General features: G+C 44.3%; 1 protein-coding gene and 2 long non-coding RNA genes across 7 annotated transcripts; 2 read left to right on the top strand and 1 right to left on the bottom strand.

Moving 5' to 3' along the window:
• Positions 1 to 2,900: 2,900 nt before the first annotated feature.
• Positions 2,901 to 3,236, bottom strand: LOC103643354 (uncharacterized). Its single transcript, XR_560969.2, has 3 exons — positions 3,222 to 3,236; positions 3,056 to 3,127; positions 2,901 to 2,956 (listed from the first exon to the last, which is right to left on the bottom strand). It is a non-coding gene; the product is annotated as an uncharacterized lncRNA (long non-coding RNA).
• LOC103643352 (uncharacterized) lies at positions 3,232 to 9,918 on the top strand. 2 transcript variants are annotated; one of them, XR_560968.3, is made up of 4 exons: positions 3,232 to 3,336; positions 8,192 to 8,269; positions 9,398 to 9,472; positions 9,565 to 9,918. It is a non-coding gene; the product is annotated as an uncharacterized lncRNA (long non-coding RNA). The 2 variants fall into 2 exon arrangements; XR_560967.3 differs by having other exon boundaries at positions 9,156 to 9,472.
• A 1,225-nt stretch (positions 9,919 to 11,143) lies between these two features.
• On the top strand, positions 11,144 to 24,456 carry LOC100274130 (uncharacterized). Of its 4 annotated transcripts, none has more exons than NM_001365817.1 (4): positions 11,205 to 11,624; positions 21,475 to 21,552; positions 23,791 to 23,855; positions 24,055 to 24,144. In NM_001365817.1, the coding sequence occupies exons 1-3, from the start codon at positions 11,472 to 11,474 to the stop codon at positions 23,821 to 23,823; spliced, it is 264 nt and encodes an 87-aa protein (NP_001352746.1). In that variant the 5' UTR covers positions 11,205 to 11,471; the 3' UTR covers positions 23,824 to 23,855; positions 24,055 to 24,144. The 4 variants fall into 4 exon arrangements, with proteins under 4 accessions (XP_008668250.1, XP_008668258.1, NP_001352746.1 ...); NM_001365816.1 differs by lacking the exons at positions 23,791 to 23,855; positions 24,055 to 24,144 and adding exons at positions 22,717 to 22,756; positions 22,849 to 23,128 and having other exon boundaries at positions 11,326 to 11,624; XM_008670028.4 differs by lacking the exon at positions 23,791 to 23,855 and having other exon boundaries at positions 11,144 to 11,624; positions 24,055 to 24,456.
• Positions 24,457 to 26,479: the final 2,023 nt, after the last annotated feature.

Below are 26,479 nucleotides of genomic sequence, written 5' to 3'. Positions count from 1 at the left end.
TTACTTGCCCTATGCGTCGCCCGGTATGCATCCACTTCGCCCATGGATACACCAACCTTTGGGATATTTGCATGCCATCCAAGCTCACCTCTAGGGAAGAACAGTGGATATGATAGCGCATCGTAGCATCCATGGTATGAGCGGATGCCGTGGCTTGACCTATCCTTCCCATGTAGCATAACACTCTTGCTGAACTGGCCTCGCCGTTCGCTCCCCTCGATCCAGACAGCGGCCACCTCCGAAGTGAGAGGTGTGTTATATGTCTTCTGGTTCAACGTCTGGTCAAGGTTCAATGCGATGTGATAGTCAGCAAGGTTCTCAACATGACCCATGCTCCTAAGGTGCTCAGAGTACGGATTTCCACGAAGTATGCCAACTATCTGTTTAATAACCTCTTGGTCTTTCTGAATCTGATCTTCACGACACTTACGGTATCGATGCTCGAGACTGGGATCATCATCGTAAAAGTAAAGCTCCAGGTGTTTGTGCTCTGCCCCACATTCACTACCGAATGACTTGATATTATGGTACATCATGCCTTGTGCACGGAATGTGTATATACCAGAATCTCTCATATTAGTTGTCATACTGTCGAGGCAACAGTACAGGGAAGTGAAAGAAAAATGGCCATTAAAAAACCTGATGTTATCACGAAAGTGCCTAGCATCAGAGTCTGCACTATCCCACAACCTCATGAGCTGGGGAGGGGTCTCTAGTGGGGCTAGCTCAACCTTCCCACCTCGACAGCAAAACCCAGGCGGCTCATACTCAAACTTCTTCGCAGTGCAATAACCACAGTCGGGAACGTGCTTCAGCATATGTGTTTCTTCAGGGATGTTACTGTAGACCTTGTCGTACGGGTCAGGCACATCAGTGACAACAGATTGATCTTGAGTACCATCTATCTCGAAGTCCTCGTTAGTGTCCTCATCTGATATTTGTTTTGGAAAAGAACGATTAAGACATTGGAATTTTAGATACGCATTGTTATTGTAATAGAAATTGACATAAGTACAATTACCAGCGAATAGATATCCCTCGTTCTCATCATTATCCTCTCCGAATATGACACCCTCATCATCGTCATCAACTGGATCGTGAAAATACAATCCAAGTAAAAGACATGGCATTCAGGGTTGAGAAAATATATAACCTCAATAAAGATTTTTGACAATTACCATTGGAAATGAACCTTGGGATCGACTGGCTTTGCTCCAACACACTTCTTTGTTCGACCATGTGTGCACTCCCATTTGTTGCCACGATCGCACTTTGGCGTGTATTCCTATATTGTACTGATGGAAACACACGTTTAGTCGGACTACATTTTATCGTCGCCGTGCAAGATCCATTTACAATTGGTTAGTATAATTACCAGTGTTGTTGATCTCTATAGTTGAACCGGGTTGTGTCGAATCATCCATTTGTCCGACGTCACTAATAGTATCCTCAGTCAAAGTAGCCACGTTACGTGCAATGTTTGCTTCAAATTTCTTGTTTTGACGGGCTAAGATAGCTTGTCTTTCACCAGGCAGAACATGATGTTTACGTCTGAGTGGCTCAGTAGACATATCGGGTGAACCGACATCCTCAGTTTGTGTTGAAGCTGGCATGAAAGGTGTACTGGTGTATTCAGGGATAACCCAGTCACATGCGTTCTCAGAGGATGAATCAGGTTCCAATACATCTGCTGTAGAGTGTACAACCTCAGAGGTATATGATGGGACCTCCATGGCGATGGACCCCTGATTCAAAGTGCTAGCTTGCAGTGCTCTACGTTTTCTTATGTACTCTAACTTTCCCTCTTTCCGCCTTGGTGTCTGATTGTACAACCTAAGCTGTTCATTTTGGTCACCTATAAAATATGAACACAATTACTTTCCAATTGTAGGTTTATGCGTAGATTTATTAATTAAAATTGGACAGTTTTCATCACCTCCTGACACATTGGGTATCACATTGTGTCCCTTGTTTCGTTGACGTGCTTCACGACGCTTCCTATTCTTCTCGTTTTTTTGTTCAACGGACATCGCTGCATATCTTTCCCTATCCCTTTTTCGCTTACACTCCTTAGCATCGAGCATTGGTTCGAGCAATTCATTTTGATCACCTATAATGTAAGTTTGTGTATTAGTGTTCCCTACTTACTACGTTTCGACGATGTATGGTCAGTTTGTGTATTGACCTTTACCTCTAATGATATTGCTAGAGATGTCTGTGAATGGTTTGCGATCGGCATTATGTCCCATCTGATCTATAACAACAACAGTACCCGAGAAAACATGAGCATAAAAATAATATGCTGCAAGAACTAAGGGTGAAATGATATGACTGCAATAAACCAAGCGGATAGAAGATCAAAAAAGATGCCCTTGGTAATAGAGGTTATAGAAACAAGCATCATAACCGAGAGTAAAGAGATAAGACCTAGAGAGAGGTGATAAGAGAACGATGTTGGTGTCTGTATAAGATAGTGTATTATATTCCAAGTTTGAACTGCATAGATGGATATGGGTGACGCGCTAAGTAATTGTTTTCATAACTCTGGTGATGTGTCATATCTTCCTGGAGCATGCCTAGCTCCTATAGATGGGCTTCGGTATACCGAATGTACATTAAAATTGTTCCGGATTTGATCTGTATATTTGACGTTATTTCACGAGCGAAGTTACGATTTGAATGTCAAAAAAGACACAACATTAAACCAATATAATGTTGTAAATGGAAAACGTACGGGCTAAACCATTTGATCGTCCACTTATTCATTGAGATATGTCCCAGTAGAACAAAATGTTTTACAAATATTGACACATGTAAGTTGCATCAATAACAGTACATGTATTCCATCATAAAATTCAGATTTGCAAAAGTTACAGACTCTATCTACGCCTTTGGTCGTCAAGATATCTAACGGCAAACTGACGATCGTTCCGCGCCACCAAAGCCTTTTGAATTGCTGCAATGAGTGCAACATTTAATCACATGTATACTCAGTTCACAATATAATTAAAACAAGTACATAATTGTGATGTAGGTCACCTTAGAAAATACTTACGTTCAAAATAATGGGTGTTGTGATGGAACGGTTTGAAGTGTATTGTTGTATGGTCAGTTGATTCGAGACACTCTAGAATAGCATATTTAATATATTGAATATAAGAATCATTATAAAAGAAAAAATAGTGAATAATGTGTTAGCAAGGCGTAAACATATGTTGTACCTTGTTTTCTGAACCGCGCGTCCTCAATCCGCTACTCCGGCAAGCCCGCTCCCCGACTGTTCAACTACTCCGCCGTCACCTCGCGTCCGCCCTCGTCACATTGGTTTTCGCCGAGGTGAGTTCTCCCTCCGTCCTTTTTCCTCTGCCCCACTGGCGTTCCCTCTCCCCTACCCAACTCCTGCCGCTAACCCCATTGATTAACGAAACCTTGTTTTATACCAAAGTCTGAAGAAAGGGGGTATTTCCTTTACATTCTCATTTCTTGGATGTTAATCGTCTTGGTGACTGGTATATATAACAGCCACGTGTTGTCCATAGTGATTAACTGAGGGTGTCGGTGTTTAAACCATCCCCAGTCCTTGTGTTGTTGTGTGTTACGTTCTTCAGATTCTCAGAAGGCTGCTGGGGCGAACTGCCAGTTCTAATCCTGTCCTTAATCTGGCTTATAACTCAAGTTATGATCGAGCAACCACAAAGCTGAAAATTCATCAATGCTTGTGGTTCTAGACTTGTGGTTAACAATACCATGGGGAAGCACCTGACATCTTGGTATTTGCATATATCTGCATCCCAAGCTCAACAATTAGTACTGCATCTGATTCAGACTTTCATGTGTGTGACTTCCCAAAACTAAAAAAGCAACAGTTGCATTGACTCTTCATATATGAGGGAGGAAATTTCTTGCTATTCCAAATCGAATAGCCAGATATTTTCTCTCCATAGATCAAACCAGCCTAGCGCCAGACTCCTTCGCGCTGTGACTCCTCCATATTAATATTTTTAGAGATGTAAATATTATTAATATTTCTACAAATCTAATTAAAAACAATAGCTGACACAAATACCGTAACAGGATCAGAGAGGAATAGATTCGGTGCCATTGTTAGGGCGCCACCAAATATTTTTGTTTCTATGAATTGTAGAGTCTAAATAGTCGGTTTTAATTTGAAGCGAATAAAGAATAAACATACAGCTTCGAATAAAGAAGAAACATATATAAGAGACCAAAAGAGTATAATATTTTTGTCTTTATGCATTACAGTTACAACATTCTAAATAGTTGATTTTAATTTAAAGCGATCTGCCTAACAAAGAAAAAACATGCACGAGGGACCAAAAGCAGCTTCTATCTTTTGAGCATAAATCACAAGGTTATATAGAGTTACGTATGCCCCAATTAGATTTGTCAAATACTAGATTTTAAAAGAAAATGCTAAAAAAAACTCCATGTTTTGTCGGTCGGACTTCTGCAGACCACTGTAGCAATAGCAATGCCGCGTGGCAAAGCAGAAGCAGTCACCAAAAGCAGCTTCTAGCTTCCTAATTTTTTTAGTGACTAGCGACTAATCAATGCTTTTGAAGCGATAAGTCACGCATTTACTTTTGAAGCGATAAGTCATATTGAAGAATTGATGAACTGAGTATAAAACATTGGTCAAGTAAAACTTTCCATTGGCTATATTTAACAACAAAAAACATGCACAAGGTCAGTGAAAAAACCAGCCCATATGCACATCACAACAAATGTGGAAGCAATATTTTGAAAAGCCAATGTCTGAAGAAAAATTCTTACAGATCCAACTGCTGCATAGTCATCCATCACAGCCACACTCCCATAAGGGCTTGATTTTGGATGATTTATTGGAGTTCATAGTGGACCAGTTGGAAGACTTATTCAAACCCCTGGAAGCAGTTAATAAATCCTTAAAGCTATAGATGGAAAAAAATATATGGTGAAGAATCAAGTGAACACATGAATTACAGAATTCACTTACAAGCCATTTGGCATATCATCTGCAGGAATCTCATTAAAAGAGTTCGGTATCATGTTTAGATGAAGTTATTAAGTTACAAAAGTGAGTGGGAATCCAGAAAATGAGCAGGAAGCAGCATCAGACATGCTATATCAAAACTTGCGTGCAGCATGATTGAGTGGCTGCAGGTCATCCAATTCTCCAGTGACAAAAGGATGCTGCAAAAAAATTCAATAAGTCAAAATTACCAGGCACAATCAGCATAGACTTGCTATGATTCAGAATTGGTACAAATATACCTTTAATAAGTCTGGTGCAGTAGACCTCAGCTCTGGTTCCCTAAAAGAATAGATAATCAAGGTACCAGGCAAAAGATTAGAAAAATTGGATTTTATTTGCATGAAGTCTCCAAATACTTTTTCCCTCCGTCCTTTTTTCTCTGCCCCACCGGCATTCCCTCTCCCCTACCCAACTCCTGCCGCTAACCCTATTGATTAACGAAACCGTGTTTTATACCAAAGTCTGAAGAAAGGGGTGTTTCCTTTACATTCTCATTTCTTGGTTGTTTTGACTCCAGTCTTTCTAGCTTTTTGTTTGGTCCCTGATTTGTGGAGGACTGCTTGATGTGTGCTTCGCCAATTTGCTCCTCCATGTTATCAGGAGTGCTATTTAATCAATGGAACAAAAAACATTAAGTTCTACTTAGTAATCGTACTTATATGTACTATTATCACTAAACTTCCTATTGAGGAGTTGATGTGTTTTCATTTTTTGGCAGTTTCTTGTTCTGTTCATCATTTGTAAATAATAACTCTTGCTTTGATTTCAAGCTGCTGGTGTCCAGTTTGAAAAAACTTTATTCATTGATATTCTAAGGTACACCCCAACCCATGCATGACACGTTTACTTTTGAAGCGATAAGTCACGCATTTACTTTTGAAGCGATAAGTCATATTGAAGAATTTCTTAACTGAGTATAAAACATTGGTCAAGTAAAACTTTCCATTGGCTACATTTAACTTTACCTCGCCACTTTATTTTCAGCTTCCTTGTCTATATTTTGCATGCTGCATACATTGGAGTAGAATGTGCTTTTGTCAAGCAACTCATAATGTGTCCCAGTGTGTGCTACTCTTCCATTTTCGACGACAACAATAGTGTCATCATTTACAATTGTGGACATCATGTGGGCTATCAAGATAACAGTCCTTCCACGCATTGCTCTCTCAAGTGCATCTTGAACTAGCTTCTCTGATTCTGAATCAAGGGCACTTGTTGCTTCGTCCAGAAGTAGGATTGGTGGATCCTACTTCTTTGCCCTTGCAATAGCTATTCTTTGTTTGTGGCCACCCGATAACTGCACACCCCTTTCTCCTACCTGAAACAATTTAATTGTAGGATCATTTTTAAATCTTTGGATGTCTAATAATGTGGAAAAAATCCATGATTCTCCTATGGGAATAAATTGCGACTATCTGTAATTTTCAAGTTCTATTATTAATGCATTACTCAGTCGACTTTGGTCCTTAAGAGATCTTGTTGGAATTTAACAAATCATGATTCAAAAGTCAAAACACTGATCCATATTTGGTTAAATAAGATGATCAACGACCCCAAGTATTTATAAGTTTCCATGGGAAGTGGTGAAGTACCTCGATCAAGTACTCATTTGGTAGTTTGGATATGAATGAATGAACATTAGTTGTTCTTGCTGCTTCAGTTATCTCCTTGTCACTTGCATCCATTTTACCAATCTTCAAATTGTCCTTTATGTTACTAGAAAATAGTGATGGTTCCTGAGAGACTGAAGCTATGTTTCTGCGCAGCGAATTCAGATCAATTTTCTTGAGACTGTGGCCATCAATGAATATGTCACCTGCAGTATTAGGCCTTCTTACATGACTGAAGCATTTTAATACTACTTAAGCTTACAGTTACTAATGCTTCACAAAAGTACGAGTATTAAACAATACATGACCCTTTTTGTTCAGGTTTTAGTTGAAAAATAGTGAAGTAGATCATGTATATAGTTGCACTGATAAGATTATAGAAGCATACCTAAAGTTGGATCATAAAACCTTTGAAGTAGTGAAATGACATTGCTCTTTCCACAGCCACTGCTTCCTACCAATGTGATGACTTTACCTGCGGGGATGGACAATGAGAATCCTTGAATAATTGGCTTATCCTAGCGGGAAGGATATGCAAAGTGCCCCCTACAGTGCCTATTAATTTTGTATTAGCAAAATGGCCAGTAAGTAGCAAGAAGAACAATAAAAATAATTTAAAAACTTATGACAATTAGTAATTAATATGGCAGGTCTGGTTAATGAGTGGCTATCAATTGTTGAATCATTCATTGGCACATGGATTTATCTCAAGAAGTTACTCTACATTGTACTCAAGTTCCACTGTTCAGTTTCTGTCACTTTTTGTCAAATCATAGTTTATCAAGGACAGCTCTCATGATGCTCAAGTCCCCAGTGAGCTAACCTGACTGCAGTCCAACGCTGATTTAGAGCAGCTAACCAAATGAAAAACTTGCATTGGACGTGCAGCCCAAAGCTTCCATATTTCTTTCCATGTGTCAAAACCAACAACCCTGAGCCCCCAACAAAGAAAATACAATAAGCAGCATTTCGTGTATTGCAAAAGTATGCCTGGTCTTGCAAGTTTTAAGCCTAAAATCTATCCAATGACACTGATGAGCGCTATGTATTGTGTACTCATGTGGTTACAATATACAGTTCACCTGTTGCTGGTTATTGATGATTTGCCTCATAGGAATTTTATTTTTCAAGTGCAGCCTGACTGCATCATATTGATTTGATTCTTTCTGCCTAAGACTGACCTTATGGTACAAAGCATTTTCCTTACATCATAGTTTCAGAATTTTATGGCAACTTTAGACACAATGAATATGCAGAATAAAATTCACCTACAACGTATATGTGTTGTGAAATTAAAACAAAATTGGCTCTTGTGCTACTAGAAACCCTATTCTATGATTTATATTGGCATAGACATACGTGTAATATATTTGTGCATTTTTTACTCCACTTGTAGTTTCTGGAATTTTCTCCTTATCTGATCTATCATTGCTGTCAGCGTGCATATTAAATACACGATAACTGTTTAAGAGACTACTTGTGTTTATTTGGTACATGTGGTGGAGGATCTGGTTAGTCAGTGATGCTGGTGTGCTGTGTTATATAGGTGTCTGGACAAGTAGCAGCATTTCATGTGACGGTTGACAGGTGTGCCTTTTACTGCTGCAGATTCCTCGGCTGGCAGGTACTTTCCTTTCTTTTACCCTATTGGCTGTATGAGTTAATTGTTTTTTGTTATTTCTCTTTTTATTAGTTCATTTCCATGCTAGCTGTAGATCAAGTTAATCCAGATGCATTAACTCAGTGAATTAACCAGATGCATTATGGAACAACATATCTGCAGATCAAGTTAATCCATACTTTTGTATGGTTTCCCTTTCAGATTAATCTTAAATAAATTGTGCTTATTTTTTTGCTTGTTATTTTTGCTTAACAATAATAAAAAACTGCCAAGAGTTTATTTATTTTGTAATGAAACTGTCATGTGTCAACTAAACTCATCTCTCTCATCTGTAGTCTCTTATCTCCCATCCCAAACAACCAATTCCATTAATACATCCTTTTGTTTAAGCATTCAATTGAACATAAATGACCAATTGTCAACTAAAAATAAGGCCAGGATAGAAATAGGATGTGTCATCCTCTGGAAGCAGTCAATCTCAAATTCTCAGTCTCAATAAATCTGCCCATGAGACACTATTATAAAATCAAAATAATAAGCAGCAATGCCAAGATTATCTGCAATGAAATCAGGCTTGTTGATGTTTTTTGTGTTATGCAACACCAAGCACTCAGTTTAAGTACCACCACACAGGAATCGTGGTGTATATGCACCATAAGACAAAAAATGAGATAACACAAACTGAGAAAAGATTCAGGTGTCAAACCATCATATTGCTATGCAATTGAAGTGTAGATTCTTCTCAACCACGAGTACAAGCTATACAGCCTCCCAGAACTGCCAGCTATTAACATTTGCATCCCCCATTTGTACATCCTCCAAGGATGCACTTGCAAGTTGTTATCATTATATAATTCTTGCAGTTGCAACTATCTTCCCTGTCTGCTAGCTCTTCTCCCGAGACCATATGATTCGGATCACATTGCCGGTTTGCTGCACCACTTTGGACTGTGCCTCTACTCATCAACCAATCATCCCAAGATGGATAAGCAGGCAGAAGATGCATCTCTTTGAAGAAGAGCGCACTAGTTTCTCTTGCTCGGATGAAACGTCCAAATAACTAAATTGGCATGTGTTTAGATTAAAAAGTTAATTATAACATTCTTTTATTCGAGACAAATTACATGCTAGGAACCAAACAATCACTAATGCAAGTGGATCTCCAGGGCCATGTGGGGGAGTGCTAGACGAATGGAATTTGATAGGGTGAGTGGAGTATGTTTGTTTCATGTTCAAACATACATTTCAGTTACATAATATAAATTTGACGTTTTGTTCTCTTATGTCTTTGTGTGTAGGATGCAAAGATTCTTCGAAGGAACTTTGTAATTGATCTGTTAAGTTACGAGGACAATTCATGCCGCTATGCTATCCTTGCAAACATACAATAAAGACTTATCAATATCGCTTAAAAGGATTAGATTAATGTACGGTTGTCGACATATTTGCTTATTATTAAAAATTGTAAGACATCACATTTTTTAATTGAGGTTGCATCAATAAACAGGTTGATGTAGACCAATATGGTTTGTGTGTGGTTTACATGTTTTAAATATAAATATATGTGGGCAGCTAGCACATCTAAGGTGCCGTTTGGTTCATGTATTGGTAACGTAATGGATAACTGATAACGTTAAATCATGTTTGTTTAAGTCCAATTGTAATCGATAACACACTACAAATGGATACCGCCTTATTCAAATTTGTTACCCCCGGTATTCGAGTGTGAATCGTTATCATTACCATTTACATTACATTTTGTGAACCAAACGACATCTAAATGTTAAACAAATTCTTTTTGATCTTTGAGCTTACAAGTTTCTTCGATAAAAAAGTAATTTGATTACCAAGCAACTACTAACTTTATGTATGCCAGACCTCTGAATCGAATGTTGTTTAAGTCTTTTGTGTGCATTGAGATATTAAGTTTATACAATTTGTATGCCTATATTCTACTATACTAGATTACATGTTCATGTCATACATCTTAGGTCCTGGCAGTCTATTTTGACCTGTATTGCTCTTCTTGGTTATAGGCACATGCTGTTTCAGCGATTTTGAATTTTAGTGAGAATTATACACCAGAATTTTTGACGCCTTAATTGGATGGAATCGTGAATAAATTACTTGTTCTTCTTCATGTACACAATTACTTGTGTTGAATTAGGTTTCAGGTTGCTTCAAATATATTTGTTATCATGGTTAGTAAACAATGCTAACTGCTCATGTTCATATTCTAGAATGGCAAGCAAATGGTGCACGAGGAGCATTGACAGCTCTAGCGTCAGTAGCAGATTCATCACAGGTGTTGTTCACTTGGGAGTTTTATGCATAGTGGATCTCTGTTATTGTGCATCATGGCCTCATGGGGTTGTCGTATTATTGTAGCGCTTTCTAAATTACTCATAATAACAACTTTATATATCATTTACATTGTTTTTTTGTTTGTCTAGCTTATCATAAGTTTGTAGCAATAACTTTTTTGTTTGTCCATTTACGTGGGGTAGCAGGCTCCTGCGCTCTTGGGAGAACAGCCCGTCTACCACGTCGTATAGTGTACCATTGGCTGCGGGGCCGCCATGCCCCCAATGGCGCTACCCGGAAGGAGGCTGAGTATTTGGGAGAGTATCGGCGAAGCATCATGGCTCCTGACGAAGCAGAGGCTATGACCAGCGCGCTGGACGTTGCTGGGGGCCGCCTGATGCTGGTGGCGGCTGCTGCCTGGAGGGCAGCGATAGAGCTCATGATCGTCGAGACCTTCGATACCAGATTGGTAGGAGCTGTGTTCCCTATGCTGACGATATGTTTCCGTTGCAACGCACGGGCACCCACCTAGTCTCTACTAACTATTAAGGGGACAGTGTAGACTGCCCCCGCCTCGGCAGGCCAGCACGTATGCCGCGAATCCCGCGCACGACCGCCCCCAACCGCGATTCCCCTCGTGCCCGCGGCGAATCACGCGCACGACCGGCCCCTCGCGGCGAATCCCCTCCCACCCGCGACGAATCCCCTACCCGAACCTCTCGCCACCACCGCGGCGAACCACGCGCAAATCTCTCAGCCACCCCCATCCTCGTGCAAATCTGTCGCCACCACCACCCGCTACGCCCGCTCTCAACAACCTCCGCCTCCATCGCCGTGCGTCTCGGCCATCCCTCGACTCTGAGATTTACGCCGCTCTCAAGAACCCCCGCTCTCAAAAACCATGCTCCCAAGGAGGTACTGCAGACTGCTCGCAAGTCCTGGTAGCGCAGAACCGCGCGTCCTCAATCCGCTACTCCGGCAAGCCCGCTCCCCGACTGTTCAACTAATCCGCCGTCACCTCGCGTCCGCCCTCGTCACATTGGTTTTCGCCGAGGTGAGTTCTCCCTCCGTCCTTTTTCCTCTGCCCCACTGGCGTTCCCTCTCCCCTACCCAACTCCTGCCGCTAACCCCATTGATTAACGAAACCTTGTTTTATACCAAAGTCTGAAGAAAGGGGGTATTTCCTTTACATTCTCATTTCTTGGATGTTAATCGTCTTGGTGACTGGTATATATAACAGCCACGTGTTGTCCATAGTGAGTAACTGAGGGTGTCGGTGTTTAAACCATCCCCAGTCCTTGTGTTGTTGTGTGTTACGTTCTTCAGATTCTCAGAAGGCTGCTGGGGCGAACTGCCAGTTCTAATCCTGTCCTTAATCTGGCTTATAACTCAAGTTATGATCGAGCAACCACAAAGCTGAAAATTCATCAATGCTTGTGGTTCTAGACTTGTGGTTAACAATACCATGGGGAAGCACCTGACATCTTGGTATTTGCATATATCTGCATCCCAAGCTCAACAATTAGTACTGCATCTGATTCAGACTTTCATGTGTGTGACTTCCCAAAACTAAAAAAGCAACAGTTGCATTGACTCTTCATATATGAGGGAGGAAATTTCTTGCTATTCCAAATCGAATAGCCAGATATTTTCTCTCCATAGATCAAACCAGCCTAGCGCCAGACTCCTTCGCGCTGTGACTCCTCCATATTAATATTTTTAGAGATGTAAATATTATTAATATTTCTACAAATCTAATTAAAAACAATAGCTGACACAAATACCGTAACAGGATCAGAGAGGAATAGATTCGGTGCCATTGTTAGGGCGCCACCAAATATTTTTGTTTCTATGAATTGTAGAGTCTAAATAGTCGGTTTTAATTTGAAGCGAATAAAGAATAAACATACAGCTTCGAATAAAGAAGAAACATATATAAGAGACCAAAAGAGTATAATATTTTTGTCTTTATGCATTACAGTTACAACATTCTAAATAGTTGATTTTAATTTAAAGCGATCTGCCTAACAAAGAAAAAACATGCACGAGGGACCAAAAGCAGCTTCTATCTTTTGAGCATAAATCACAAGGTTATATAGAGTTACGTATGCCCCAATTAGATTTGTCAAATACTAGATTTTAAAAGAAAATGCTAAAAAAAACTCCATGTTTTGTCGGTCGGACTTCTGCAGACCACTGTAGCAATAGCAATGCCGCGTGGCAAAGCAGAAGCAGTCACCAAAAGCAGCTTCTAGCTTCCTAATTTTTTTAGTGACTAGCGACTAATCAATGCTTTTGAAGCGATAAGTCACGCATTTACTTTTGAAGCGATAAGTCATATTGAAGAATTGATGAACTGAGTATAAAACATTGGTCAAGTAAAACTTTCCATTGGCTATATTTAACAACAAAAAACATGCACAAGGTCAGTGAAAAAACCAGCCCATATGCACATCACAACAAATGTGGAAGCAATATTTTGAAAAGCCAATGTCTGAAGAAAAATTCTTACAGATCCAACTGCTGCATAGTCATCCATCACAGCCACACTCCCATAAGGGCTTGATTTTGGATGATTTATTGGAGTTCATAGTGGACCAGTTGGAAGACTTATTCAAACCCCTGGAAGCAGTTAATAAATCCTTAAAGCTATAGATGGAAAAAAATATATGGTGAAGAATCAAGTGAACACATGAATTACAGAATTCACTTACAAGCCATTTGGCATATCATCTGCAGGAATCTCATTAAAAGAGTTCGGTATCATGTTTAGATGAAGTTATTAAGTTACAAAAGTGAGTGGGAATCCAGAAAATGAGCAGGAAGCAGCATCAGACATGCTATATCAAAACTTGCGTGCAGCATGATTGAGTGGCTGCAGGTCATCCAATTCTCCAGTGACAAAAGGATGCTGCAAAAAAATTCAATAAGTCAAAATTACCAGGCACAATCAGCATAGACTTGCTATGATTCAGAATTGGTACAAATATACCTTTAATAAGTCTGGTGCAGTAGACCTCAGCTCTGGTTCCCTAAAAGAATAGATAATCAAGGTACCAGGCAAAAGATTAGAAAAATTGGATTTTATTTGCATGAAGTCTCCAAATACTTTTTCCCTCCGTCCTTTTTTCTCTGCCCCACCGGCATTCCCTCTCCCCTACCCAACTCCTGCCGCTAACCCTATTGATTAACGAAACCGTGTTTTATACCAAAGTCTGAAGAAAGGGGTGTTTCCTTTACATTCTCATTTCTTGGTTGTTTTGACTCCAGTCTTTCTAGCTTTTTGTTTGGTCCCTGATTTGTGGAGGACTGCTTGATGTCTGCTTCGCCAATTTGCTCCTCCATGTTATCAGGAGTGCTATTTAATCAATGGAACAAAAAACATTAAGTTCTACTTAGTAATCGTACTTATATGTGTTAAATACCCGTCTCTTGTAATGGGCTTGGCCCAGTTATCTGGTCTATTAATACACTGTCCAACCCTACTCTAGGGTTTGGGGTTCACATTCCAACATGGTATCACAGAGCTAGGTTTAGGTTTAGGTTTTTTTTTCAGCCGTCGGTCCCAAACGACCGACCTCCTCCCTGTCCCCGGCGCGCCGCCGTCTCCTCTCCCTCCCACCTCCGGCCGCCAGCCTCCCTCCCCGGCGCGCCGCCCTCCCCTGTTTCCCGTACCCGCGCATCCGTCGCACTCCCGCGACGCCGTGCGCTAGGCCGCGCCTGCGCCAGGCCGCCCGCCGCCTGCGCTCGCGCGCCCGCCTACTCCAGGCCGCCCGCTGCCTCCGGAGCCGCGCTCCCGTAGCCGCCGCTCGTCGCCGACTGCCGCCGAGGACCCGGCCAGGCGCGCCGAGCCCCGGCCTCCCCGCGACCAGGACCTGCCCCGCCCACCCAGCCGAGCAGGACGCGACCCGCCCAGGCCGCCGCACCGCCTCGTCACCACCTGCCGCCGAGGACCCGACGCCCGCGCGCCGTGCTCTGCACCCTGTCCGGCCGCACGCCCCGGCGCCCTGCCGAGCCGCCCGTTCAGGGCCGCGCAGCCCCGCGCCCAGGGTCGCGCCCGCCTCGCCTCCCCGACGCCCAGCGGCCCGCGACCGAGCAGCGCCACCGCTCCTGCCCAGGCGCCCGCGACCGGCCCAGGCCGCAGCCGCCAGGCCGACCGCGCCCGGCCCTGCTGCACCCGTCACCTGTACGTCTCCGGCCATCGTCGCCCCCTGGAAGCCAGCAGAACCGCGTCCCACCCCTGCTGCGGCGCCCTCCAGTCGTCGCCCCGATGGACACGTCCACCGCCGCCACCACTGCAGCTATGTTGGCTGCCATGGACACCACCGCTGCCACCACCAGCCCTGGCATGCACCTCCCCATCGCCCTTGCTGCGATCCGCGGCGGCCTCGCCCATGGAGGGCCCCCCTACCTCGCCGGCCTCGGGCCGCTCCATGCCGCTCCCCCACCATACATGAGCCTCACCCCACCCGCCGCTCTCGTGACTGTGCGTGTTCTCCTCCACGACGGCCAACTCATCCGGGGCATGTTCGTGTCCTTCGATCCAGTCTGGAACCCTATCCTTCGGGACTGCGTCGAGGTCCACCCTCAGGGGGGCCGTCACGTGCCTGGCCCGCTTGTCTTCCCACGTGCTGCGATCGCCTCCCTAACGGTTGAGCCCGTGTCATCTTCCTCCCTTCCTTGTGCCTCTATCGGGGCACCTCCTTTGGCCCTCTCCGCTCACACCGTACCTTCGCCACCACCACCTCCCCGAACCACCACCGATTGGGTGGTTGACTCCGGGGCCTCCTTTCACACTACCCCCACCACTAGTTCGTTACTCCACTCCCATCCACCCCACCCCTCACATCCTACCTCCATCGTCGTCGGCAACGGTTCCACCCTCCCGGTCACCTCAGTAGGTACATCGGTTCTTCCAGGACCATTCTGCCTTAACGACGTCCTTGTTGCTCCCGGACTGACTCATCCCCTCCTCTCGGTTCGTCGCTTCACTAGTGACAACCAGTGCTCTATGGAGTTCGACCCCCGGGGCCTCACCATACGCCACCTTCCCACACATGCTGTGCTCGCTCGCTGTGACAGCTCCGGCCCCCTCTACTCTCTTCACTTGCCCTCCACTCCCCACACCAGAGTAGCCTCCTCTCCTGTACTTACTACTACCACCCCATCACATGCCCTTGCTACTACCACCACCTCCTCCGCCATTTGGCACCGTCGCCTCGGGCACCCTGGACCTGACATCATGTCCCAGCTTTCTGGCCACTCCGACATATCATATACTCGGGCCTCTTCTGAGCGCCTCTGTCATGCCTGTCATCTCGGCCGTCACTCCCGTCTTCCTTTTTCCACTTCCACGTCCAGGGCTGTTCAGGCCTTTGATCTTGTCCACTGTGATCTCTGGACATCTCCTGTCCTTAGCCTCTCCGGCTACAAGTACTACCTGGTCATTCTGGATGACTACTCCCATTTCCTTTGGACTTTCCCCCTTCGGCTGAAGTCCGACACGTTTACCACCCTCACTCACTTCTTCGCCTGGGTATCCACCCAGTTCCGGCGCCCGGTCCGTGCCCTGCAGTGCGACAATGGCCGCGAGTTCGACAACAACGCCTCCCGCTCTTTCTTCCTCACTCGCGGTGTCCAGTTGCGTCTCTCGTGTCCCTACACCTCTGCTCAGAACGGCCGGGCCGAGCGCATGATTCGCACCACCACCAACATGATCCGCTGCCTCCTCTTTCAGGCGTCTCTCCCTGCCACCTACTGGGCAGAGGCCCTTCATACCGCCACGCATCTCCTCAACCGTCTTCCCTCGAAGGCGGTGAGCCACCCTACACCTCACTTCGCCCTGTACGGCACATCCCCTTCCTACCACCACCTGCGCGTGTTCGGCTGTGCCTGCTACCCTAACATTTCCGCTACCGCCCCTAACAAACTTTCTCCTCGCTCCACCCGCTGCCTCTTCCTCGGCTACTCCCCGGACCACAAGGGGTATCGGTGCCTGGACCTCACCTCCCACCGCATCATCATCTCTCGTCACGTCGTCTTCGACGAAGATGTGTTTCCCCTTGCTGGCTCCACCCCACCCACCGATCTTGACTCCCTCCTCGAGTCTGACCCGGTTCCACCCCCACCCCCGGTGCCCCGTCTTGCGCCGTTACCTGCTCCTCGTGCAGCCACGACGCCACAGCTCGCGCCCATTTCCGCGCCACGCGCGGCCCCATCGACCCCGCCTGCGCCACGCGCGGCCACGACGATCATGCCTGCGCCACGCGCGGCCCCGTCGGTCCTGCCTGCGCCACGCGCGGCCCCGTCGGTCCTGCCTGCGCCACGCGCGGCCCCGTCGACCCCGCCTGCGCCACGCGCGGCCCCGTCGACCCCGCCTGCGCCACGCGCGGCCCCGACGATCCTGCCTGCGCCACGCGCGACCCCGTCGACTCCGGCTCGATTCGCCAACCCCGCCCTCGTCTACCATCGCCGCGGCCACGCCACTACCTCGGCGCCCCCCGACGCGGGCCCGTCGACGAGCGCGGCCCGATTCGCCGACCCCGCCGTCGTCTATCACCGCCGTGAGCCGGCCCTCCAGCCGCTCCCGACGTTCCGGTGGCTAACTCCGAGTCATCCGTATACCACCCGGTCGCCATCCATCGCGACCCCGGGCACGTCCACCCGATGGTGACTCGACGCGCTGCTGGCGTTCTCCGCCCCGTCGACCGGCTCATCCTGGCAGCCACTACGACCAGCACTCCACCCGACGCTTCCCCGGTACCCTCCTCCGTTCGCACTGCCCTCGCCGACCCACACTGGCGTCGCGCTATGGAGGAGGAGTACGCGGCCCTCCTGGCCAACCACACTTGGGACCTGGTGCCGCGTCCACCAGGCACCAACGTGGTCACCGGCAAGTGGCTATTTCGCCACAAGCTGACCTCGGACGGCTCCCTCGACCGCTACAAGGCCCGTTGGGTCCTTCGGGGCTTCACCCAGCGCCCCGGAGTGGACTACGACGAGACCTTCAGCCCTATCGTCAAGTTCGCCACTGTTCGCGCCGTCCTCTCCCTCGCCCTCTCCCGCGACTGGGCGATCCATCAGCTCGATGTCAAGAATGCCTTCCTCCATGGCACTCTGACGGAGACTGTCAACTGCAGCCAGCCCACCGGCTTCGTCGACGCTGACCGTCCGGACCTGGTTTGCCGGCTGAACCGATCCCTGTACGGCCTCAAGCAGGCGCCACGGGCTTGGTACAGCCGCTTCGCCTCCTACCTGGCCTCCGTCGGCTTCGTCGAGGCCAAGTCGGACACGTCCCTGTTCATCTACCGGCGCGGCGACGACACCGTCTACCTCCTGCTCTACGTCGACGACATTGTGCTCACGGCATCCACCGCCGACCTCCTTCACCGAACGATCGTCGCCCTTCAGCGGGAGTTCGCGATGAAGGACCTGGGGCCCCTCCACCACTTCCTCGGCATCACCGCCGAACGTCGGCCTCAGGGTCTCTTCCTCCACCAGCGCCAGTACGCCATCGACATCCTGGAGCGGGCTGGCATGTCTGACTGCAAGCCCTGCTCCACGCCCGTCGACACTCAGGCGAAGCTCTCTGAGGACGACGGGCCTCCGGTCGCCGACGCGACGTCATACCGGAGCCTCACCGGCGCGCTCCAGTACCTCACGTTCTCCAGGCCCGACATCGCCTACGCCGTCCAGCAGGTGTGCCTGCATATGCACACTCCGCGGGAGCCCCATCTCACTGCGCTCAAGCGGATTCTACGCTACCTCCGCGGCTCCCTCGACTACGGCCTCCTACTCCGGCCATCCCCGACGTCGGAGCTCGTGGTCTACACCGACGCTGACTGGGCTGGCTGTCCCGACACGCGCCGGTCCACCTCCGGCTACGCCATCTTCCTGGGCGCCAACCTCGTCTCTTGGGCCGCCAAGAGGCAGCCCGTCGTCTCTCGCTCCAGCGCTGAGGCCGAGTACCGTGCCGTGGCCAACGGCGTGGCCGAGGCCTCTTGGCTGCGCCAGCTCCTCCACGAGCTCCACAGTCCCCTCCAGCGCGCCACCCTCGTCTACTGCGACAACGTCAGCGCGGTCTACCTCTCCACCAACCCCGTGCAGCATCAGCGCACGAAGCACGTGGAGATCGACCTGCATTTCGTCCGCGAGCGTGTCGCTGCCGGTGACGTTCGGGTTCTCAGCGTCCCCACCACGATGCAGTTCGCCGACATTTTCACAAAGGGGTTACCGTCGAGTGTATTTTTAGACTTTCGATCCAGTCTCAACATCTGTACAGGATAGAGTTGTGACTGCGGGGGGGTGTTAAATACCCGTCTCTTGTAATGGGCTTGGCCCAGTTATCTGGTCTATTAATACACTGTCCAACCCTACTCTAGGGTTTGGGGTTCACATTCCAACAATATGTACTATTATCACTAAACTTCCTATTGAGGAGTTGATGTGTTTTCATTTTTTGGCAGTTTCTTGTTCTGTTCATCATTTGTAAATAATAACTCTTGCTTTGATTTCAAGCTGCTGGTGTCCAGTTTGAAAAAACTTTATTCATTGATATTCTAAGGTACACCCCAACCCATGCATGACACGTTTACTTTTGAAGCGATAAGTCACGCATTTACTTTTGAAGCGATAAGTCATATTGAAGAATTTCTTAACTGAGTATAAAACATTGGTCAAGTAAAACTTTCCATTGGCTACATTTAACTTTACCTCGCCACTTTATTTTCAGCTTCCTTGTCTATATTTTGCATGCTGCATACATTGGAGTAGAATGTGCTTTTGTCAAGCAACTCATAATGTGTCCCAGTGTGTGCTACTCTTCCATTTTCGACGACAACAATAGTGTCATCATTTACAATTGTGGACATCATGTGGGCTATCAAGATAACAGTCCTTCCACGCATTGCTCTCTCAAGTGCATCTTGAACTAGCTTCTCTGATTCTGAATCAAGGGCACTTGTTGCTTCGTCCAGAAGTAGGATTGGTGGATCCTACTTCTTTGCCCTTGCAATAGCTATTCTTTGTTTGTGGCCACCCGATAACTGCACACCCCTTTCTCCTACCTGAAACAATTTAATTGTAGGATCATTTTTAAATCTTTGGATGTCTAATAATGTGGAAAAAATCCATGATTCTCCTATGGGAATAAATTGCGACTATCTGTAATTTTCAAGTTCTATTATTAATGCATTACTCAGTCGACTTTGGTCCTTAAGAGATCTTGTTGGAATTTAACAAATCATGATTCAAAAGTCAAAACACTGATCCATATTTGGTTAAATAAGATGATCAACGACCCCAAGTATTTATAAGTTTCCATGGGAAGTGGTGAAGTACCTCGATCAAGTACTCATTTGGTAGTTTGGATATGAATGAATGAACATTAGTTGTTCTTGCTGCTTCAGTTATCTCCTTGTCACTTGCATCCATTTTACCAATCTTCAAATTGTCCTTTATGTTACTAGAAAATAGTGATGGTTCCTGAGAGACTGAAGCTATGTTTCTGCGCAGCGAATTCAGATCAATTTTCTTGAGACTGTGGCCATCAATGAATATGTCACCTGCAGTATTAGGCCTTCTTACATGACTGAAGCATTTTAATACTACTTAAGCTTACAGTTACTAATGCTTCACAAAAGTACGAGTATTAAACAATATATGACCCTTTTTGTTCAGGTTTTAGTTGAAAAATAGTGAAGTAGATCATGTATATAGTTGCACTGATAAGATTATAGAAGCATACCTAAAGTTGGATCATAAAACCTTTGAAGTAGTGAAATGACATTGCTCTTTCCACAGCCACTGCTTCCTACCAATGTGATGACTTTACCTGCGGGGATGGACAATGAGAATCCTTGAATAATTGGCTTATCCTAGCGGGAAGGATATGCAAAGTGCCCCCTACAGTGCCTATTAATTTTGTATTAGCAAAATGGCCAGTAAGTAGCAAGAAGAACAATAAAAATAATTTAAAAACTTATGACAATTAGTAATTAATATGGCAGGTCTGGTTAATGAGTGGCTATCAATTGTTGAATCATTCATTGGCACATGGATTTATCTCAAGAAGTTACTCTACATTGTACTCAAGTTCCACTGTTCAGTTTCTGTCACTTTTTGTCAAATCATAGTTTATCAAGGACAGCTCTCATGATGCTCAAGTCCCCAGTGAGCTAACCTGACTGCAGTCCAACGCTGATTTAGAGCAGCTAACCAAATGAAAAACTTGCATTGGACGTGCAGCCCAAAGCTTCCATATTTCTTTCCATGTGTCAAAACCAACAACCCTGAGCCCCCAACAAAGAAAATACAATAAGCAGCATTTCGTGTATTGCAAAAGTATGCCTGGTCTTGCAAGTTTTTAAGCCTAAAATCTATCCAATGACACTGATGAGCGCTATGTATTGTGTACTCATGTGGTTACAATATACAGTTCACCTGTTGCTGGTTATTGATGATTTGCCTCATAGGAATTTTATTTTTCAAGTGCAGCCTGACTGCATCATATTGATTTGATTCTTTCTGCCTAAGACTGACCTTATGGTACAAAGCATTTTCCTTACATCATAGTTTCAGAATTTTATGGCAACTTTAGACACAATGAATATGCAGAATAAAATTCACCTACAACGTATATGTGTTGTGAAATTAAAACAAAATTGGCTCTTGTGCTACTATAAACCCTATTCTATGATTTATATTGGCATAGACATACGTGTAATATATTTGTGCATTTTTTACTCCACTTGTAGTTTCTGGAATTTTCTCCTTATCTGATCTATCATTGCTGTCAACGTGCATATTAAATACACGATAACTGTTTAAGAGACTACTTGTGTTTATTTGGTACATGTGGTGGAGGATCTGGTTAGTCAGTGATGCTGGTGTGCTGTGTTATATAGGTGTCTGGACAAGTAGCAGCATTTCATGTGACGGTTGACAGGTGTGCATTTTACTGCTGCAGATTCCTCGGCTGGCAGGTACTTTCCTTTCTTTTACCCTATTGGCTGTATGAGTTCATTGTTTTTTGTTATTTCTCTTTTTATTAGTTCATTTCCATGCTAGCTGTAGATCAAGTTAATCCAGATGCATTAACTCAGTGAATTAACCAGATGCATTATGGAACAACATATCTGCAGATCAAGTTAATCCATACTTTTGTATGGTTTCCCTTTCAGATTAATCTTAAATAAATTGTGCTTATTTTTTTGCTTGTTATTTTTGCTTAACAATAATAAAAAACTGCCAAGAGTTTATTTATTTTGTAATGAAACTGTCATGTGTCAACTAAACTCATCTTTCTCATCTGTAGTCTCTTATCTCCCATCCCAAACAACCAATTCCATTAATACATCCTTTTGTTTAAGCATTCAATTGAACATAAATGACCAATTGTCAACTAAAAATAAGGCCAGGATAGAAATAGGATGTGTCATCCTCTGGAAGCAGTCAATCTCAAATTCTCAGTCTCAATAAATCTGCCCATGAGACACTATTATAAAATCAAAATAATAAGCAGCAATGCCAAGATTATCTGCAATGAAATCAGGCTTGTTGATGTTTTTTGTGTTATGCAACACCAAGCACTCAGTTTAAGTACCACCACACAGGAATCGTGGTGTATATGCACCATAAGACAAAAAAATGAGATAACACGAACTGAGAAAAGATTCAGGTGTCAAACCATCATATTGCTATGCAATTGAAGTGTAGATTCTTCTCAACCACGAGTACAAGCTATACAGCCTCCCAGAACTGCCAGCTATTAACATTTGCATCCCCCATTTGTACATCCTCCAAGGATGCACTTGCAAGTTGTTATCATTATATAATTCTTGCAGTTGCAACTATCTTCCCTGTCTGCTAGCTCTTCTCCCGAGACCATATGATTCGGATCACATTGCCGGTTTGCTGCACCACTTTGGACTGTGCCTCTACTCATCAACCAATCATCCCAAGATGGATAAGCAGGCAGAAGATGCATCTCTTTGAAGAAGAGCGCACTGGTTTCTCTTGCTCGGATGAAACGTCCAAATAACTAAATTGGCATGTGTTTAGATTAAAAAGTTAATTATAACATTCTTTTATGCGAGACAAATTACATGCTAGGAACCAAACAATCACTAATGCAAGTGGATCTCCAGGGCCATGTGGGGGAGTGCTAGACGAATGGAATTTGATAGGGTGAGTGGAGTATGTTTGTTTCATGTTCAAACATACATTTCAGTTACATAATATAAATTTGACGTTTTGTTCTCTTATGTCTTTGTGTGTAGGATGCAAAGATTCTTCGAAGGAACTTTGTAATTGATCTGTTAAGTTACGAGGACAATTCATGCCGCTATGCTATCCTTGCAAACATACAATAAAGACTTATCAATATCGCTTAAAAGGATTAGATTAATGTACGGTTGTCGACATATTTGCTTATTATTAAAAATTGTAAGACATCACATTTTTTAATTGAGGTTGCATCAATAAACAGGTTGATGTAGACCAATATGGTTTGTGTGTGGTTTACATGTTTTAAATATAAATATATGTGGGCAGCTAGCACATCTAAGGTGCCGTTTGGTTCATGTATTGGTAACGTAATGGATAACTGATAACGTTAAATCATGTTTGTTTAAGTCCAATTGTAATCGATAACACACTACAAATGGATACCGCCTTATTCAAATTTGTTACCCCCGGTATTCGAGTGTGAATCGTTATCATTACCATTTACGTTACATTTTGTGAACCAAACGACATCTAAATGTTAAACAAATTCTTTTTGATCTTTGAGCTTACAAGTTTCTTCGATAAAAAAGTAATTTGATTACCAAGCAACTACTAACTTTATGTATGCCAGACCTCTGAATCGAATGTTGTTTAAGTCTTTTGTGTGCATTGAGATATTAAGTTTATACAATTTGTATGCCTATATTCTACTATACTAGATTACATGTTCATGTCATACATCTTAGGTCCTGGCAGTCTATTTTGACCTGTATTGCTCTTCTTGGTTATAGGCACATGCTGTTTCAGCGATTTTGAATTTTAGTGAGAATTATACACCAGAATTTTTGACGCCTTAATTGGATGGAATCGTGAATAAATTACTTGTTCTTCTTCATGTACACAATTACTTGTGTTGAATTAGGTTTCAGGTTGCTTCAAATATATTTGTTATCATGGTTAGTAAACAATGCTAACTGCTCATGTTCATATTCTAGAATGGCAAGCAAATGGTGCACGAGGAGCATTGACAGCTCTAGCGTCAGTAGCAGATTCATCACAGGTGTTGTTCACCTGGGAGTTTTATGCATAGTGGATCTCTGTTATTGTGCATCATGGCCTCATGGGGTTGTCGTATTATTGTAGCGCTTTCTAAATTACTCATAATAACAACTATCATTTACATTGTTTTTTTGTTTGTCTAGCTTATCATAAGTTTGTAGCAATAACTTTTTTGTTTGTCCATTTACGTGGGGTAGCAGGCTGCTGCGCTCTTGAGAGAACAGCCCGTCTACCACGTCGTATAGTGTACCATTGGCTGCGGGGCCGCCATGCCCCCAATGGCGCTACCCGGAAGGAGGCTGAGTATTTGGGAGAGTATCGGCGAAGCATCATGGCTCCTGACGAAGCAGAGGCTATGACCAGCGCGCTGGACGTTGCTGGGGGCCGCCTGATGCTGGCGGCGGCTGCTGCCTGGAGGGCAGCGATAGAGCTCATGATCGTCGAGACCTTCGATACCAGATTGGTAGGAGCTGTGTTCCCTATGCTGACGATATGTTTCCGTTGCAATGCACGGGCACCCACCTAGTGGTATATTATGACGTTATTACTGTAATATCCGTTTGTGTGTTGTGGCGATACACTAATTATATTTAATTTAATGCTATAGTATAACAACTGTACAACAATGGTAAAATAGAATTATAGACTCTCTTCACAAAAAATAAATTTAAAATTAAAATAGATCCTCGTAAACAAATAAATTAAGATATATGTTTTCGGTGTCTCAACCTCAGGGTCTTACCAACCAGTAAAATAATGCCGCGTGTTCTGATCCAGATAAGTGATCAAGATGACACAAGTCATTTATCTTGTTTCGAATGAGAGAAAGTCATATTTTCAACAGAGATAGGATGAGACTTATATTATTTGCACCTAAGTGCTTATAGTAAGGAATATAAGCTGATCGGGAGAGGGAAGGATGCCAAGTCCCTGGGTTGATTGAGGCAGATGTCAATATCGTGGTGGAGGTAAAAACCGTGAAGTGTTTGTCTGCCTCCTTGAAGCCGTGGACCGCCCTATTTATAGCCTCAAGGAGGGCTGCTAGGAGTACTGGAGCTAGCCGTGTAAGATGAGGAGGCGTAGCCGAGCCCCTGTAGATGGTATGGCCTGTAGCATGGGTCTTGTACTTGTTGTTAACTTATGGTCAGTGGAGACACCCGATTTTTGCTGAGAGCCGAGGCTAGGGCCAAAGGCTCGGCCACAAACCCGAGCCCACTTGACAAGGAGGTTACCTATGCCGTAGTGGTTGATGCGGTGCTGAGTATGAAAAAAAAGCACATGGGTAATACATCAACTCTATAGTTCATGGGCCATGCGACGAGTACTGCGATCTAAAGTGAGAGTGGGCCATGTGGTGGTGTTGCTGGCGAGTGGGGCCCACACGTCAGTGTGAGGGCGAGTAATTGGGCCACCACACACATAGTTTATGGGCCGCTAGCAATGTTTCAGCCCAGATGCAGTGAAGTCTCCTCTTTCTCTTTTCTATCTTGTTTTCTTTTTCTATTTTCCTTTTTATTCTATTTTGAATTGTTATTTTCACATCTAATTTTGGATTTAAAATCTGAGTTCAAATCTCAAACAAAACTAGATGCACATTCAAATTTTTGGCATGATGCACAAATTTAAAACTTTATTTAGTATTTATTAAAAGGAACATGTCTCAATAATAGAACACACACTCTGATAAACCTTAATATTATTGCTTAGATAATAAATGACTAACTAAACTTCTTTAAAGCCAATTTTAGGGTTTACACCAACATACAAGATGTAGGGTATTATCTCACATCAGAGCCCAAACATGTCTAAACTTTTGTGTCTCCTATGCATTTACCTTTAAATCTTTATCTTGTAATCTACCCCATAATTCTCTACCGAAATATCCTTGACAATTGCCACAATAGGTATGAGAAGTCACACAGATCAATCAAGAGCTGATCACAACCATGAAACCTCGCATTAGGAGACGTGTTTATCTTTGACACCTTGTGGTTTGCTGTCAATATGCTCGCCAACTTCATCTTTGACTTGGACTTAGATTTGATTTGTACTCGAACTAGGATCCAACTCCTACTTGGAATAGGGTTCGACTCCTACAAGGATATTCAACTCCAACTTGAATGTCATCTTCGTCTTTGACTTGTACTGGGATTTGAGTCCTTCTCAAACTAGGATTCCACTCTTATTTGGAATAGGATTTGACTCCTACTGGAACACGAATTCAACACCACCTTGGACGCTAGCTTCATCTTTGACTTGGACTCAGATTCGGCTCCTGCTCTGACTAGGATTTGACTCCTACTTGGAATAGGATTTGACTCCTACTAGAACACATATTTGACTCCAACTTCAACGTCATCTTTGTCTTCAACTTGGACTTGGATTTGGCTCCTACTTAGACTAGGGTTCAACTCCTACTTCGAATAGGATTCAACTCCTACTAGAACATGGATTTGACTCCAACTTTGATGCCAGCTTCGTCTTTGACTTGGACTCGGATTCAACTCCTTGGAATTTTTCACCTACTAGGAATAGGATTTTTCAGCACCCCTAGGTATGGGTACCCTAGGTCATAGAATCAAACTAGGACTACATGGAGAGGGCAAGCCATGGGCCCCACCTTCG

Source organism: Zea mays, chromosome 1, assembly GCF_902167145.1.
Source record: "Zea mays cultivar B73 chromosome 1, Zm-B73-REFERENCE-NAM-5.0, whole genome shotgun sequence".
NCBI lineage: Eukaryota > Viridiplantae > Streptophyta > Magnoliopsida > Poales > Poaceae > Zea > Zea mays.
The sequence above is the reverse complement of the archived record's forward strand: the minus strand, read 5'-3'. Positions and strand labels throughout refer to the sequence as shown.

Coding starts and splice junctions, on each gene's coding strand:
- LOC100274130 (XM_008670028.4), top strand. CDS start 11,472: ATGCTCCCAAGGAGGTACTGCAGACTGCTCGCAAGTCCTGGTAGCGCA. Junction 11,625..21,474: donor TCACATTGGTTTTCGCCGAG/GTGAGTTCTCCC, acceptor TGTGTTATATAG/GTGTCTGGACAAGTAGCAGC. Junction 21,553..24,054: donor GCAGATTCCTCGGCTGGCAG/GTACTTTCCTTT, acceptor GTGGGGTAGCAG/GCTGCTGCGCTCTTGAGAGA.